This window comes from Tachysurus vachellii, chromosome 26, assembly GCF_030014155.1.
Source record: "Tachysurus vachellii isolate PV-2020 chromosome 26, HZAU_Pvac_v1, whole genome shotgun sequence".
Lineage (NCBI taxonomy): Eukaryota > Metazoa > Chordata > Actinopteri > Siluriformes > Bagridae > Tachysurus > Tachysurus vachellii.
This window is the reverse complement of record NC_083485.1, coordinates 6,964,560-6,981,581: the sequence shown is the minus strand read 5'-3', so window position 1 is coordinate 6,981,581 and position 17,022 is coordinate 6,964,560. Positions and strand designations below refer to the sequence as shown.

Sequence of the window (17,022 nt, the reverse complement as noted above, 5' to 3'; positions counted from 1 at the left end):
CCTTTCATAGACAAAATTCAAAGGTCTAGGGTCGCACTTAACACATTAAAAATTAAGATTGTCAGGGTCTGGCAGAACTACTTAGAGACCCTCATGCCCACTCATTATTGAAAACCCCAGTGTGCACATCAAATCCCTTCCCAAGAGATTAATAGGGCAACAATCAGAGAGCACAAACGAAAATTTGAATGGAGGAATCCTCTTAAGTTCATATATTAATGGAGCAGACAATCATTTTAAGCACTATGTGAAACTCATCCATCTTAATGTCTGAACCCCCTGCTCCCTGCTGATCTCCAAGTTCTAAATTACGGTCTGGTCCTGCCACTTTGACCATGGGAAGCTGCATGACTGAATGCAGTCTTCCCTTTGAGTCTATATGCAATAGTGAACCATGCTGGCCATATGGATCTCTATCACCGCCATGGTCTTCGAGCATGGAGGAAAAGGGGTCCTCTGGTGTATACCCCAGGGACTTCTCAGAATGTTTTAAATGTGTGTGATTGGACACTGGGATGAATGGTTATGGCGATGTGGACAATACAGGAATTAGTTGAGTGTGAAACAACTACATTTGTCTCTCACTAAAACTTTCCCTTCTCAGGAAAGCCCACAAACTTCAACCCACATTACAAATTGAGATAGAGAATCATGGCCATAATTCACTTGCATAAATTTAATGTTTGGGTGGAACCATTCTGCCTCTCTTTATTGCATCCACTGATGTTCCAAATGCTTACAAATGCTTTGACAGGATTGAGACATCCCATTTCACCAAAACACTTTATGACCATGAGCCCTCCTGATCTGCTCCTTTACTGGAAAGCTGTTCTATAAGTGCTTTGCCCTCTTTTAACTGTTACTACATGAGTTACCAACAAAATAGCCTGCACCATTTGATTGAAGCAGGCATGTTGGATCATAGAAATGTTGGATCAAAGACAAGAAACTGTGGCCATTCATTCCATTAATGGTAGGGTCTCCGATTTTTGAGAAATGCTTCAGAAAAGAGTCGGGCCGACTACTAAACAAAAATCAAAAAAACGTGTAGCCAATGAGCAGAAAGGGGCGGGACTTATCAATATGCGGCGGAGAGAATGTTCAGTGCGCATGTGTGACATTAGCAGAAAGCGGTTTTAACATTGACATGGTGGATAAAAACAAAGAAGAAAGCTAAGAACGGCTTACGATAAGGCAAGAAGTAGGACCCGTGTTAATATAGGATCAGCTTTCCAGCGCTGGAGAGAACTGAAGGAGCGGGAAGTTGGCCGCATATTCACAGATTCTTGTTTCGAGTCAATAACTTCTGCGCCTGTTTCAGAAAGGTGGTTCAACCAACTCTGAGTTTAAACTGAGTTGACAAACCCTGAGATGGGAAACTCTGAGTTTTCGGTTACAGAACAGCTGAAAAGAGGTAGTTTTTTCAACTCAAAATTGACTGAATCTGAGTTAAGCGTGTTAAGCAGAACTGGTAGTGCTTATGCAAGCATATGGAGAATTTGAACACGTATTTTTTTTTTAAAAAACAAAAGCAACACTGCTGTATAAAACAAAAGTGCATTTAACATCAATTTTATATATATATATATATATATATATATATATATATATATATATATATATATATATATATATATATACGTATATATGGCGGGCCCTCGCACATTTTTTTTATCGCTATACGGTGCCTCCCAGAAAACAGTGCACGGTGGGCAAGTGCATCAAATGGGTAAATATCAGTGGACTATTTTATGTTGTTACTGACCCATTTGGGGACTGTAGGTAAATGAAACCCCACATTTTAGACAAATGGGGGCACTAGTGAGCCACTTAAGAGACACACCTTTGTCTGACCTTTTTGTCCACACTTAACAGCCAACAAATGTGATGTATGTGTCAAATTTCAAGTTAATCTAAGCATGCCAAAAGCCTTAAATATGCCTGAAATAAAATTCAATTTGACACGATGCCATGGCAACAGTGTTTGAGATATCAAAAATCTGTTCCCAATTTCGCATCTCCAATATCTCTGCATCATGGTGGCCAAGTCTGGTCTCAATTTCATGAATCCCCTAGGAGGAGTATTTAAAAGTTTACTGCATGCAGCTGTCAAAAAATCCACATTTGTGACTGACACACTTCCTGGGGCCTGTTGGTGGTGCTATACCCGGGACTCACAATAAGCACATCGATGCGATCGGAATCCTTGGCCGAACATACACACCGCGTGTCATCACAATAAGACACTTTTTGCCTTAGATAGAAGACACTTTCTGTTTCTCTGAATTCGCCATAAATTTGTCGCCTCACCATGGCAACACCGTTCGAGATATCAAAAATCCCTTCACAATTTAGCAAGTGCAATGTCTCTGCATCATGTTCACCACGTTTGATGTCAATCGCATGAATTCCCTAGGAGGAGTATTTAAAAGTTCACCACATGCAACTGTTGTGACTGACACACTTCCTGGCACCTGTTGGTGGCGCATTGTCCGAGATTCACAATAGGCAGATCGTTGCGATCGGAATCCTTGGCCGAACATACACACCGCGTTTCATCCCAATAAGACATTTTTTGCTTTAGATATTAGACACTTTCTGTTTCTCTGAATTCACCATAACTTTGTCGCCTCGCCATGGCAGCACCGTTTGAGATATCAAAAATCCCTTCGCAATTTAGCAAGTGCAATGTCTCGGCCTCATGTTCACCACATTTGATGTCAATCGCATGAATTCCCTAGGAGGAGTATTTAAAAGTTCACCGCATGCACTTATAAAACAATCCAAAATGGCCGACTTCCTGTTGGGCGGAGCTCATAGTTTAGAGCGCGAAAGTTGTTCGGGTCGATCAGATCTATATGCGTACCAACTCTCGTACATGTGCGTACATAATTGCCCGATCTGTGCACCAATGTTTGTTTTTGCATTACAAATGCAAAATGTTTGTTTTTGCGCTACAGAGCCCCCCTGCCACGCCCGTATTCCAGCCTTTGCCCGAGCCTGGCGTCGCACGACTCTGACGTGTGTGCCAAATTTCAAGAGTTTTCGAGCATGTTAAGGGACCCCAATTGGCCAATGTGTGGGGGAAAAATAAATAAATAAATAAATAAATAAATAAATAATACTGCCAAGCAAAAACAATAGGGCTTCGCACCATTCGGTGCTCAGGCCCTAATTAATAAGTAAGTAGACCAAATTACTAAGTAGACCAATACTTTCTAGAGATAGTAATTATTACATTAATCTAATTAGACTGGTTAAAGATGTAATTTGTAGTTAGTAATTAAGAAGTATTTTAGAGCAAATTCCCAACTTTTATAATATCAGAGGTGAAACCGGAAGAGCAGTATTTTATTTTATCAGGAAACAACACAAAAATTGTCAGAAAGTGCTTAAGAGCGAGGTACACTTTCCTGACTGCTCTGAAAACAGTAGCCTTACTAATATGTTCTGCATCCCCGAGGTTATACACAAAAATACCATTTGCAAAGAAACGTAAGGCAGCATCTGCTCGGATGTAAGAGCACGGCCACGATGGCTGAAGTTTTTGATGTAATGAGATGAGATTATGGATGTATCTTATTGACTGTAAAGAAAAACGGTACCGCTCAAATAAAAATGCATAGGGATATGACAAAAAATCCACTCTGGGCCTCAAAGTCCTCTCCTGATGTAAATGTAACTCCCAACGAATTAATACAGCCTCTTCATCAACAGGATAGTCCATAAAAGGACATTTCATTCCCTTAGATACTCTTTGTGTAACTGAAATGTGTACAATGAATGAGGTGTTTAAACATCGCTTCCTCTTTAAACAAGGGGAGGAGACCGGAAGAAACTCTGATTTTACTGAAGAAAACCTGCTCCCGACCAGGTTAGGTTCACAGAGTAAGTTACTATGGTAACTGACTCTGAGTATAAGTTACCCCTCTTTCAGAAATGGGCTTAACTTAACCTGCTTTCTCAGGTTTAACACACCTCCCTTTCTGAAACGGAAAACCCAGAGTTTCCCTCATTTCAGGGTTAACTTACTCAGAGTTTTCACTTAACCTCCTTTCTGAAACAGGCCCCTGCGCTAAACGCTGTTACTACACAAATAACACCTTTTTTCTATCGTAGTAATGTAGAGAGGCAGCTACAACCGCGTTTTGCTAGTAACAGCGTTTAGCTCAGGAGTTATTGACTCGGGAAACTCGAATCTGTGAATATTACTATATCGCCAACTTTACTAAAATGCCGAGGTTGCTTTTTTCCTTCTCGATAGGTGAGTAACGTTGGTTTTGCTTTGTTTCACAGAACTAATATATGCTGTCCTTTGCTTGATTATGCTTGTGTGTCATTTTTGCTTGTTTGTTTATCTGCAATCGTATTGTTCTTCCCTTCAGCTATGATAGATACATTTCTTTCCATTAGTTGCCTGGGTACGTATGTATGTGTGGGCGGCGCTATCAATACAGGGGTGGGACCCATTTGGGTTTGGGATGTGCTTGTTTTGGTGAATTCAAATGTCAACATTGGCTTTCAAAAATGGGAGACCCTACCTTTAAGTGCTTTATAGTTCGGTAGTAGTATTATACAATCAACACGAAAGTTGACTGGAAGCCAATGCTGTGTGGATTAGATAGGATTGATCTGTTAATTTCTTCTGGTTCTTGTTAGGACTTTCACACCTCTCTACTGTGCGCACTCATTGCTGGCAAGCACATTCGCCGTTTTCCCCGACCACTGAAGTAGAAGGGACTATTCCAGCATTGTTCCGTCATGCATTGGAACAAGTTTAGGTCTGTAGAAGTCACACCAGGAGGAGGAAGACAGACCCAGATACAGGATAGCTTCAGATAAACAGGGTTTAATAACTAATAAACACAAAACAGGAACAATTATGACAACTAAACAGGGCAGACACTTGACACGGAACATAAACAAATGCCCATGGCCAAAAGTCCGGGCTGAGTCCTGACAGTTCCCCCCTCGAGGCGTGGCTCGATCCCGTCTTAATAACAATCTCGACGAGGTCCGGGGGGGCAAAGCACATGGCAAGGCAGATGGGGGAGCAAGGCACACAGCCAGGCAGATGGGGGAGCAAGGCACACAGCGAGGCATATGGGGGAGCAAGGCACATGGCGAGGCAGATGGGGGGAGTAAGGCACACGGTGAGGCATATGGGGGGAAGGCACATGGCGGCGCAGCCAGAGAGGGCAGAGCGACGTCCACAGCCAAGCTAAAGGGCCAAGCGACATCCACAGCCGAGCTGAAGGGCCGAGGAACGTCCACAGCCGAGCTGAAGGGCCGAGTGACGTCCACAGCCGAGCTGAAGGCCCGAACACAACCCCTGACACATCGTGGCCAGACCATTTCTCGAAGACCAGAGTAGGAGTGAGGGAGTGTGGAAACAGAAGTGAGACGACATCCTCCTCTGGGAACCGGAAGTGGAGCAACATCCCCCACCGGAACAGGTGCGTTGCGATGCCACAGGGCACCAAAAAATAAAGGGGCAAAATCGGGATGGTGACATCGTCCGTGGAACAGAAGTGAGGTGATGTCCTCCTCTGGGAACCGGAAGTGAAGCGGTGTCCCTCACCGAATAAAATGCGGAATGATGTTATTGAAAAAAGCAAAATGTCTGGAAGACTGGAGGAACAGTCCAGGAGGAGGAAAAAAATAAATATGCTCCTAATAAGCCGGTCCAGGCTGGAAGCTATCCTGCTGGGTCCGAATTTGGGTGGAATCATTCTGTCACACCGGGAGGAGGAAGACAGACCCAGATACAGGATAGCTTCAAATAAACAGGGTTTAATACATAATAAACACAAAACAGCAACAATGACAACATGGCACGGTTAAATAGACATGACAATTGACAATAGGGAACAGGTGACAGACACGTGACACGGAACATAAACAAACACACATGGCCAAAATTCCGGGCTGAGTCCTGACAGTAGACAAGTGATCCAATTAATTTTCCAGAGATGCTGTTTTCAGAGGAGCTTTTCCCTGCTGCAATAGGTTTGCAAATATCAAACCTGCTCAGCCTGGCTATTCGATTGGAGATGGTATCCCAAGGTGAGACTGACATTGATCAGTTGATTGTTGATCCAAGAGTTCCAGTCCTCTGTTGCCACCTTGATGGACAGCAGCTTTCAATTTCTCACTTCTTTGTTATTTCCTGGAAAAATATGCACAAGATAAAAGTTTGCCAGGATCACAATGCCATTAAGACGATATTGAGAGAGGATTCCATAAATACAAGTGTCGACTTTCACCACAAACAATGATGCTGTGTGTGTGTGTATGTATGTATATATATATATATGTATGTGTATATATATATATATATATATATATATATATATATATATTATGTATGTATATGTATACATATATATGTGTATATATATGTATACATATATATATATATATATATATATATATATATATATATATATATATATATATATATATATACATATCTATACATATCTATATACATATATATATGTATATATATATATATGTATGTATCGTGGTGTTGGTGGCTTGCAGCGCCGTGAGCTGTCAATGGAAGGCCGCTAACCTTAAGGGCTAGGAGCTGTGAGTCAGTGGCGTAAGCATGGCTTATAAGTCATATTAAAAAGTAGCCTTCAATTGGGAAACGCTCAATTCAGGCAATAGTTCCTTCTAATGGTGTGGAGTTGGAAGAGCAGTGGGAACCATTACAGCTACTTGAAATACTATCTGTTGTAATTAATGCTTAGCAGGATCCATGTGTGGCAAAACAGAATGACTTAATAAGGAATCAAGCAAACAATCCAATACAGTCGCAAAAGTGCATAAACAAAGGTTTTGGCAACAACAATACCAGTTCTTAATGCAAACAATCCGACAGGGGCAAAACAGAAAATGTGTAAATCCAAGATACAGAAAACGGATCATACACAGCCAAGAACAGAGCAAACAACAAATGGCTTAGTAAAACGGGTAAACTAAAGATACTTTGCATCTTAGTGTAGCATGAGCATGGTTTATTTGTTTGTAAATCTGGTAGTAGAATCCAGATGTGATCCTCTGTCCTGGCAAATATTGCATGTTTGGGCATCTTCTACGGTTTGTTTTCATGCGTTGTTGCCATACGTCTCTCTGGAAATGGGTGTTGGGGCTCTTCCTGACCTTGGTGCTTTGGGGAAACCAGCTGTCCACTGCAGTCCTGGCCAGCTGTATAGGTGACACAATGGCGGTCAGTGGGAGAATGGGTTTGGTGCCGTGTATTCCCTAGGTCATGACGATAAGAGAGAGCATCAGCCTTGCTGTTCTTTGTCCCTGGTAAGTAGGAAACTGAAGTAGAAGTGTGTGAAGAACAGGACCCACCATGCCTGCCTGGGGTTTTGGTGCTCTTTATGTATTCCAGGTTTTTGTGATCTGTTAGAACATGAAATTGGTGATGTGCCCCTTCCATCCAGTGTCTCCACTCGTTGAGTGCCTCCTTAATGGATAGGAGTTCCTGCACAACTCCTATCCCAAAGCAAGAAGCATCTACTTTGATTATGAAGGGAAGTTTGGGGTCAGGGTCCTCATGAGGTCCTCATCCCGACAGGTGAATTTAATCTGAAGAGAGTGGTTGAGACCCTCCCTAAACACCGTTGGATCATTCCACCTACTTTGTGTAATTGAGCTGTGAGTAATTGGCTGCTGAATTGACCCATTGACGAAACTGGAGGTGCTGTTCTGCCATACCTTGACCTCTCACATGATACTTGAATATGTCACTAATTGCCTCTACAAAATAGACATAGGAAGTCTGTATTTGTGTGTCATTGTCCCACACTGCAGCAGCAAAATCTAGAGCTGCATGGGGTTTGCTGGATCCACATAAATCGGCAAAGTAGCCTGTAATGAATGCTGAGCAGGATTCATGTCCTGCAAAGCAGAATGACTTTAATAAGGAATTGAGCAAACAGTCCAATTCAAGAAGCTTTTATTGTCATTTCAACCATTTATAGATGAAGCAGTATATAGAAAAATGAGACAATGTTTCTCCAGGACCATGGTGCTACATAGAACAAAAACAGAGCTAAACACAGCAGCACAAAGCTAAGGGCCTTAGTAAGTTAGTCCTAGCCACATAAAATGCATTTGTGCAACTACTGCAAACAGTGCAATGAAAAAAGACAAAACACTTCAAGACAATACACAAATGCAATACCTCTGGGTTAACTCTGCATAGAGTTCTCCTTACCTCAGCCACCTGGCTGTTGGGGAGGGATGGTCTTACTTGCTGTCACGTTGTTATGCATCTCAAAAGGAGTGTAAAACTTGTTCAGCACATCAAAGAGGGAGGCATCACTGTCACAGGCAGGTGAAGCTATCTTTTAGTTCGTGATTACCTGGATGCCCTGCCACATGCACTGAGTGTCTCCACTGTCCTGGAAGTGGCTAATTGTCTGGGCATGTGCATGCTTTGCTTCTCTGATAGCCCTGGACAGTTTGGCATTTGCTGTTCTTAGGGCCGTCCTGTTCCCTGCTTTGCATACACCTTAGCGGTCATCCACAGCTTCTGGTGGAGCGTGTGATGATGGTCTTGGAGACGCTCACATTATCAATACACTTGCTGATGTAGCTGGTCTCTAATTAAATGTATTCCTCTAAGTTGAAGGAATTGCTGTTGGTTGCCTCCATGAAGATGTTCCAGTCAGTGCACTCTAAACAGTCCTGAAGAGCAGAGGTGGCTCCTGCTGGCCAGGTTTTCACCTGCTTAGGAACCAGTTTAGAGCATCTGACGAGTGGTCTGTATTTGAGATATTTATATTTGAGATCTGTATAAGCATAACAGAGATGTGGTCTGAGTTTGCAGCCAGCTAGAGTTTGTCTTTAGCTTAGCATGGGCACCCGCCCGCTTACCTCACTTCCACTTCCTTGAGCACCGCTTTCGGCATGCCCTCTCCTATACCACTGGCATCAGGCAACACCGAGGACTAGAGGCCTGGTCTCCACAGCAGGCTGCAGTCACAAAGCTTTTCCAACACATCATTGTGCAGGTTGGTTTTTGCATGTTTTCTGTGCCGTAATAACCTGTGGCAGTCGTATACATAAACATTGCTGTCTCTGGTGTCCATGTGTCCATGTACCATCATTATATTGGATATTACTGCTGCACCGCCATTTCATCTGTTGGTAGCAAAAGGGCAGGCCAAAGTGTTCAGCAACGATAATATCAGTCCATAATGCAAACAATCTGATAGGGGCGAAACAGAAAAGGTGTAAAACCAAACACCTACACAGGCAAGAACAGAGCAAACAACAAACATCTTGATTATGCAGGGTTTGACCTGACGACACATGTCTTAGCATATCGTGAGCACGGTTTAAATGTTTGTAAATATGGAAGTATTATCCAGATGTAAATCTTCACAAACTGGAAGTGGAAATTCCAGCGAGGGTTCCCTCTGGTGGCTGCAGGTTTGTGATCTTGTTACTCCATTTTACGTTGACTACATATACATTTTAATTAACTAGTGGTCTGTTTTAAGGATGATCATTATACCAGGGTGCTATTTTTTCTCTCTAATTAGTTATTTTGTATGTGAAGGTACATTATCTAGGATGTAGCGAAACTTTGACTGACTGTAAGTGATCAGTTGTCTGGTCGATTTCTGCAGGGTCAATCTTAAAAGTAAAATTGCTGGTAATGATGGAGGTAGTTTAAGTCCAAAGAGGAGATATATGGATGTGTTAAAAGAGGACATTAATTTAATTGGTGCGAGAGTAGAAGATGCAGAGGATAGAGTTAGGTGGAAACAGATGTTTCACTGTTGCAACTCCTAACGGGAAAAGCCAAAAGAAAAAGAAGAAAAAGATGTAGTGTTACTAAACATTCTGCATCTAACACAATAGACAAGCTGAACATTTGCCAAATAATTATGTACCTTTGACTGAATATGAGCTAAAAATTAGGATCCAAGTGAATTTCATCTGTTTGCTGTCTTCATCTGTTTCTAGACATTTGCACATACATTTGCCATTTTCTTAACACATCTACATGCAAATGTCAGGAACAGAAAGCTGAAATTCTGATATATAGTATCATATTAATCTTTTGATCTCAAACCCACGTTCTTTGAGTGTAACAGAAGAATTGTGAAACAAAAAAGTGATCTTGTCATTCCAATATTTTTGGGAACTATATTTAAATTCAACTTCTGTATATTGTGGTTAACATTAAAAATGGTAAAATAACTATATTGTTTGAATCTGACTTTTTAGGCCATTTTAAATGCATTATTTTATTATTTATCTTGTTTGTTTTGATGTTTTGCAGGTGGCTGAGAGAGTAAAGCTTTCCAAAACACAGTCAGAGTCATTGGAACGAGCCAAGCAAGTCTCAGATATTACCAATATTGGGGTAAGGGGAAAAGGAGAGGGTTAGGGTGCCAGATGAAAGGGAGCTAAGGGTTGGCTACCAATTATATGAAAGAAATGATTTGACTGATATGTTTTCTTTATAATCTTGTGTTTAGGAGATAGGTAGAGAGTACACTTTTGATGGGAACCTCTCCAAAGGGGAGAGAGTTTGTAGCCAGTCTAAAGGGATGGAATGGGATACCAGTCTAAAAGAAAGAGTGATTGAATGCTTTTGTATGAAGAGAGAAGATTCATGCCAATCTAAGGAAAAACAGGGTTAAGGTCAATAGGATAGAGGAGTTGGATCCCATACTAAACAGAGTGGGGTTGGGTGCCAGACTAAAGAGAAAGAAGGGTTGTGTTCCAGTCTAAAATAAGAGAGGAGTTTGATGCCATTGTAAAGAGAATGGGATGGTTGTTCATTCTAAGCTTTATAAGCTTCAGGCTGTCTAGACCCCTTCTGCCTCTGTAGGCAAGACAGGGTGGCATGTCAGGCTGGTGTGTCCCTACACACCATGCTGGTTTTTCAGTCCTACCATGCTGACCCGCTGAGCTACCTGGATAAGGGGGAGGGATTAGACCCTGAGGCAATATTTGACCTCCACTGGGCCACAGACCTAGCCTTCCATGCCATCAAGCAGATGGCCCAATACTTTCACCATGCCAGCTATGGTTGTCATATATTGGCAAATGTAGTTTAATCTTACAAGGATAAAATAGAAAGACAAGATCCTGGACACCTGGTTTTCCCTGAAGGCCTGTTTGGCAATGCTGTTAATTATGACATTGACAGGTACCTGGATTCTAAATGTCAGTCACTGGCATTCAAAGAACTAATCCCTTACTGTATCTGAGAGCCAGGGTCATAGATCAGTCACTCCCAACTGCAGCTTAGCTCCCATAGACAGATGCAGAAGACAAGTGTGGCTGCTAATGCCCCCCTTCACAAAAGGGGGGCTGGGCAGCACAATTATAGACAGCCATGTCCAGGGTATGGTAACCTGATTTACATAATTTCCTCAAGGACTGCCAAATGTAAACATTTTACATTTACAGCATTTGGCAGATGCCCTTATCCAGAGCGACATACAGTACATAAGTGCTTAAATCTCTAACATTGAATACATTAATGCTGGCTCACTAAGTTACATACTTAAGATACCATGAGTTTAAAACATGTTGTTCAAAGTTACAATGAAAAAGTGTCGAAGGTGTTTTTTTTTTTTTTTAATGCAAAAGAAGTGTTACACATGCACAAGATAAGGAAAGAAGTGCTAGCTGAAGTGCTACACATCCGCCTAGGTTGGTGAGGCTGAATGGCACTTCTTTCAGATCATTGGGCAACTTCTGTCAAATGTATTTTAATGGGTTACAGATACCATAAAAAGGATAATCTGATTTGCCTTCCAGCCCCCTCATTTTAAAAGTGAGTTGTACACTGTGGTGCATTTCAGTCATATCCTACACCTGCAGCAGGACCTTTGCTCTCTCTCTTGGACAAAGGGACTATAGAAGATGTTTCCCTATTCCAAAGAGAGACAGTATTTACTGCCATTATTTATAGTACCCAAAAGGGATAGGGGCTTTGTCCAAGTTTAAATCAACGCAACTCTGAGTTGACTCAGAATCGTACTCTGAGGATATAAAGGTTTGGGGCTCAGGTTGACCCCCAAGAATAGTATGTTTATCCCACTTATAGGGCCGTGTGTCAGGGAGCACGCTGCTACGTCTCCCGTGCGTGCCCCGCCCACTAGAAGCTCCTCGCCAGCATACTAACTACACACACCGGACACTCATCTACGCACTCATTTCACCGCCTATATAAACACTCACGTCACACACGCTCCCCATCCTTTATTGTCGGTCTAGCATCCGATGTTACGCCTAGTGGAGGACTTTATCCCGTATCCAGCCCAGCGCCGCGCTTCTCCTGAGCGCGCACTTTCCCTGGCTCTCACGAACTGCCTCCCGTCAGTTCCGGACATTGTGGGCCGCGCCCCTAGAGCGCACCACCGGATTATTCCTGCGTGTGTCGCAGGCATTTGTCTTCCGTGAAACTTTGTTTACGGCCACTTCGGCTTCTGCCTCCGTTTTCGCATAACACCGTGTTTCTGGCATTGAAACACTTTCTCCCACAGCTCAGGGGCTAACCTGTATTGGTCAGAAGGGACAATACCATGGTGGTCTCCTATATAGATCACCAAAGCAGGTTGCATTTTTGTTTCCTTTTCAGGCTTGCCCTTCTGTGGGCAAATACCAAATAACTCTGTCTGAGTTCAGTATACATTACAGGGCATTCATACTGGGGACCAGACTTCCTGTTGAGGCAGAGGCTGAAGCCCAGGCAGTGGCTGCTCCACCCTTTGATTGTGAAGGCCATATGGAAGAATGTGGAAGTAGACTTGTTTGCCTCCAAAGACTCCCCTCTGGTTTGCCCTCATACCTCCATCTTCTTTCGGAATGGATGCCATAGTGCAGTTGTGACCGAGGCTCCATCTCTATGCCTTTTCCCTTATAGATCTGTTCTCAGGAGTCCTAGCCAGGGTGCACTATGACCAAGACCACCTATTATTGGTGACACTTTGCTGGACCACCTGTGTGTGGTTTTCACACTCCCTTAATCGCTCCTCAACACGCTTCTTGAGAGATTCCTGTCTGAAGGGACCTTCTATCTGTCTAAGAAAGACAACACTGACTGTGCCCAGTTCAGGTGCTTAGGACCTACATCTACTGCTCAGATAAGTCTGTGATCTGTAAGAAGATCACTTCTTTATCTGCTTTGGTTACCACAGCTCTCTTCTGGGTTTTAAATGCTGTTGCCTTATACTTCGAGGCACGTGGTACGGCTTCACCTCTGGGTATTAGGGCTCACTCCAATATTAGTGTAGCATTGTCCAGTGAACTAGCCAGGGGTGCATGATGTTTTTGCAGCATCTGGCTGGTTCTCTCTGCAAATATTCATCAGATCCTATCACATTCATCACTTACCTGGGGAAGAAATGTCAACAGGATGCACTACAGGAGGAAGGCAAGCCAGCATAGACAGTATGATGCAGATGTTCTTGCTGGGAAAGCTTGGGTCATAATAATTAAGAATGATCAAAATTTGTAGCTAATGAATGTAAATCTAACAGGGCATGTCCTTTATAATCTGGCTATTTAATTATTAAATACATATACAAATGACTCCCACAAAAGGAGAAGACATACAGTATTGGCCAGTTCACAGTAATACAAAGGATATATGATAGATGTTTTATTTCTATGCTTTAATAATGAATGTGTGTGTGTGTGTGTGTGTGTGTGTAGGTGTCCAGTAGTGTAGAAGAACATCTGGCACACTCTCTGCAGGACTGCTCTAACATCCAGGAGATCTTCCAGACACTTTATTCTCATGGCTCTGCCATCTCAGATAACAGACTCCGGGAGTTTGAGGTCGAGACCGAGCGGCTACACAGGTTCAGGGCATGCTCACACACACACAAACACAGACACACAAACACACACACATAGGTGCACACGGACAGTACTGTGTAGATGTCCTAGGCAGATGAAATACTGTAGCAATATTTCAGTAAAGCAAAGATGCTTTCAAAGATTAAGGATTTTCTAATACAAAAAGCTTTTATAAAAGTCAGTAAACCCTACTAAAATAAACACAAAGTTTATTACCTCATTACCACATTAAAGGTGGGGTGTACGTTGTTTGAGAAATGCTTCAGAAAACTGAGTTGTGTCAGGGCAAACAAAACAAAAACAAAACAAACGTGTAGCCAATGAGCAGAAAGGGGCGTGTCTTGTCAATATGGGTGGAGAGAGTGTTCAGTGCGCATGTGTGACATTTGCAGAAAGCGGTTGAAACATTGACATGGCAGATAAAAACAAAGAAAGAAAGCAAAGAATGGCTTACGATAAGGCAAGAAGTAGGACCCGTGTAAATATAGGATCAGCTTTCCAGCGATGGAGAGAACTGAAGGAGCAGGAAGGCCTGCGATGGGAGGCCGGGGGACTTAAGTAAAGTTGGCCGCATATTCACAGATTCGAATACTACAACACTTATTTGGGGGAAATGTCTTTTTGTATAATTTTTATGATATTTTAATATGAAAATAATTCCCCCAAAAGTAAAACACATTTCCAACAAATAATGTGTGAGCTGAATTTGGTGACAGTACAGTGTATTACAGTGACGTTATTGACTGTTTTTATAGTATTTGCTTTTCGGGTTTTGCACTTTGCAGACGGTCCCTTGGAATCTGTCTCTCAGTCTGCTGCACATAGAGACTTGTGTATTTTGTCCACCACAAAGGAAAGCTGATTTTGAGAAAAATTGGTTTGTAGCTGCCTCTCTACATTAATACGATATAAAAGAGGTGTTATTTGTGTAGTAACAGCGTTTATATTATTCTGTGAATATGCGGCCAACTTTACTTAAGACACAGAGGTTGCTTTTTTCCTTCTCGATAGGTGAGTAACGTTGGTTTTGCTTTGTTTCACAGAACTAATATATGCCGACCTTTGCATGATTATGCTTGTGTGTCATTTTTTCTTGTTTGTTTATCTGCAATCGTATTGTTCTTCCCTTCAGCTATGATAGACACATTTCTTTCCATTAGTTGCCTGGGTTGCGTATGTATATATGGGCGGAGCTATCAATACAGGGGTGGAGCCCATTTGGGCTAGGGGCGTGTTTGTTTTGGTGATTTCAAATGTCAACATTGGCTTTCAAACAACCTACACCCCACCTTTAAGTTTATTGTCCCAAGCCAGAGGTAAGGGTGGCAAGCAAAGTCTCCATTGGATGACATGAGGAAGAAACTTGAATCATACCATGAATCATTCCTCTTCTACAAATGTATACAATATAATAAAACAGTGCTAAGCATGTTGAAAATAATAATACAAAATCTTTAATATGAGCATTATGTCTGATCTACTAGACATATACATACAAATTATGAAGCATGGATTATTAAGTATGTATAACTATGAATTAGCATACATCCTTCCTTTAAAAAAACAGCAAAGGTAGCCATAATTGAAAAAACAGCATACCTAATACTATTATGGTAGACTATAGAAATATATATAAATAAAAAATACTTTTTCTCAAAGTGTAATCAAGGGGTTGCGGTCTTGCAGTCTTGGTCTTCTCAATTCTGGTCTGCAGTCCCTAACTTCTGCCACTTGTTGTTTTATAGCATATAGAAAAGGTTTAGATAGAGGCTGAGGGAGACAATAAGAGAGAGATTAACAGCATGACATCTCATTGACTTTATGATCTAGTTATAATTTATAACGGTAATTATAAGATTTTGTCAATTAAGATTGTTCCCCTGAGACCCTTTCCACAGAAGGAGCTATGGCCATACTTGTGTCTAAAAAACTGAATTATGAACATATATCAGATATAAACGATAAAGAAGTAAGATTTGTAAAGATAACAGGAAAAATAGAGGGAAATCTAAGACATTTTTTGAATGCTACCATAGGTAGTGATTGGAATTTCTACCATAAAATATTTGATCTAATGGTCACTAAAACCCAAGGAATTTTAGTATGCGGAAGTGTATTATACTCCCTACTCTCACCCACATGCAGAATACACCAGAATAGAAAAGAAAACGCATAAAACAAATCCAAGTATTAACGATGTATAAACAAGCACCAGAAATTGCTGTGACAGGAATGATAAAGGTGTTCTTATTGGTAGTTAAGTCTCAATCATGTAATATGATTAATTCATGGTTATATGATGAATTTTGACAAACTTGTAAACACAGCTTATATTAAAGACAAATGGAAGTCAGAGGGAAGTTTGAGTATCTCTGAAGAATTGGGAAAAATTTGTAAAATGCAATGGAAATCTACATATCAGCATTCAGCGAGAGAGAGTCGGGGGAGAAAAAACTGGGAAAAAAGGCAAGCAGCATAGAGCAGCAACTCTCTTAAGAAAACAAAAAAGGGGAAAAAGTAAATCCAACCTGGTAACCACACTCGGAGCTGACAGCAGCGAGAATACTGGCAAACTTCAGACAGGAGGCAACAGGATGACTCACAGACCGCGATGTACAGAAGAGAGATCATCTGGCAACAGTCCAGCATGAACGGCGCGCTTACATAGTGCTGCCAAGTATAAAAGTCTGGTGACTAAGGAATGATGTCACAAGTGCGCGCCGCGAACGGGAACAACGAAGGAGTATGCTGACACTACAAGCTCAGCCACATAGAGGGAATTCTGTTGAAAAAAATATTAGGCTTTTATTTTACCATTACAGAAAAGATACTAAAGGAAGGGTGCTAGCTGGAGAATGAAGAAAAGGAAGCAAGCCACTTCAGTATTTTCTAAACTCCCATCCCCAGTAAGGACTTGTCATTTAGCTGCTACAACCAAGTCAATGCACTGCCTCCGCAGCCTGTCAGTATGCTTTAAAATTCCACACACTGGCAGCTCAAACAGGTTGGAAAGCCTCTGTTTAAAAGGCTATCTTTTCCTGGGGGCCTCAAACCTTCCCTACAGGCAGAACCCATATGTCATGATGAGTACTCAACACTGCCCCAATATATCAACACAGTCATCCACCTAGATAACTTAATACATTATCAACCCCCTCAACCTTGGTC

At 41.8% G+C, this 17,022-nt stretch overlaps 1 protein-coding gene across 4 annotated transcripts in view; it reads left to right on the top strand.

Moving 5' to 3' along the window:
• mcc (MCC regulator of WNT signaling pathway) overlaps positions 1 to 17,022 on the top strand; it is a 109,557-nt gene that overhangs the window by 59,368 nt on the left and 33,167 nt on the right. For all 4 annotated transcript variants that reach the window (XM_060863077.1, XM_060863078.1, XM_060863076.1 and 1 more), the window contains exons 7-8: positions 10,316 to 10,399; positions 13,708 to 13,856. In XM_060863077.1, the coding sequence (XP_060719060.1) occupies positions 10,316 to 10,399; positions 13,708 to 13,856 (233 nt within the window). The remainder of the gene's footprint in view (positions 1 to 10,315; positions 10,400 to 13,707; positions 13,857 to 17,022) is intronic.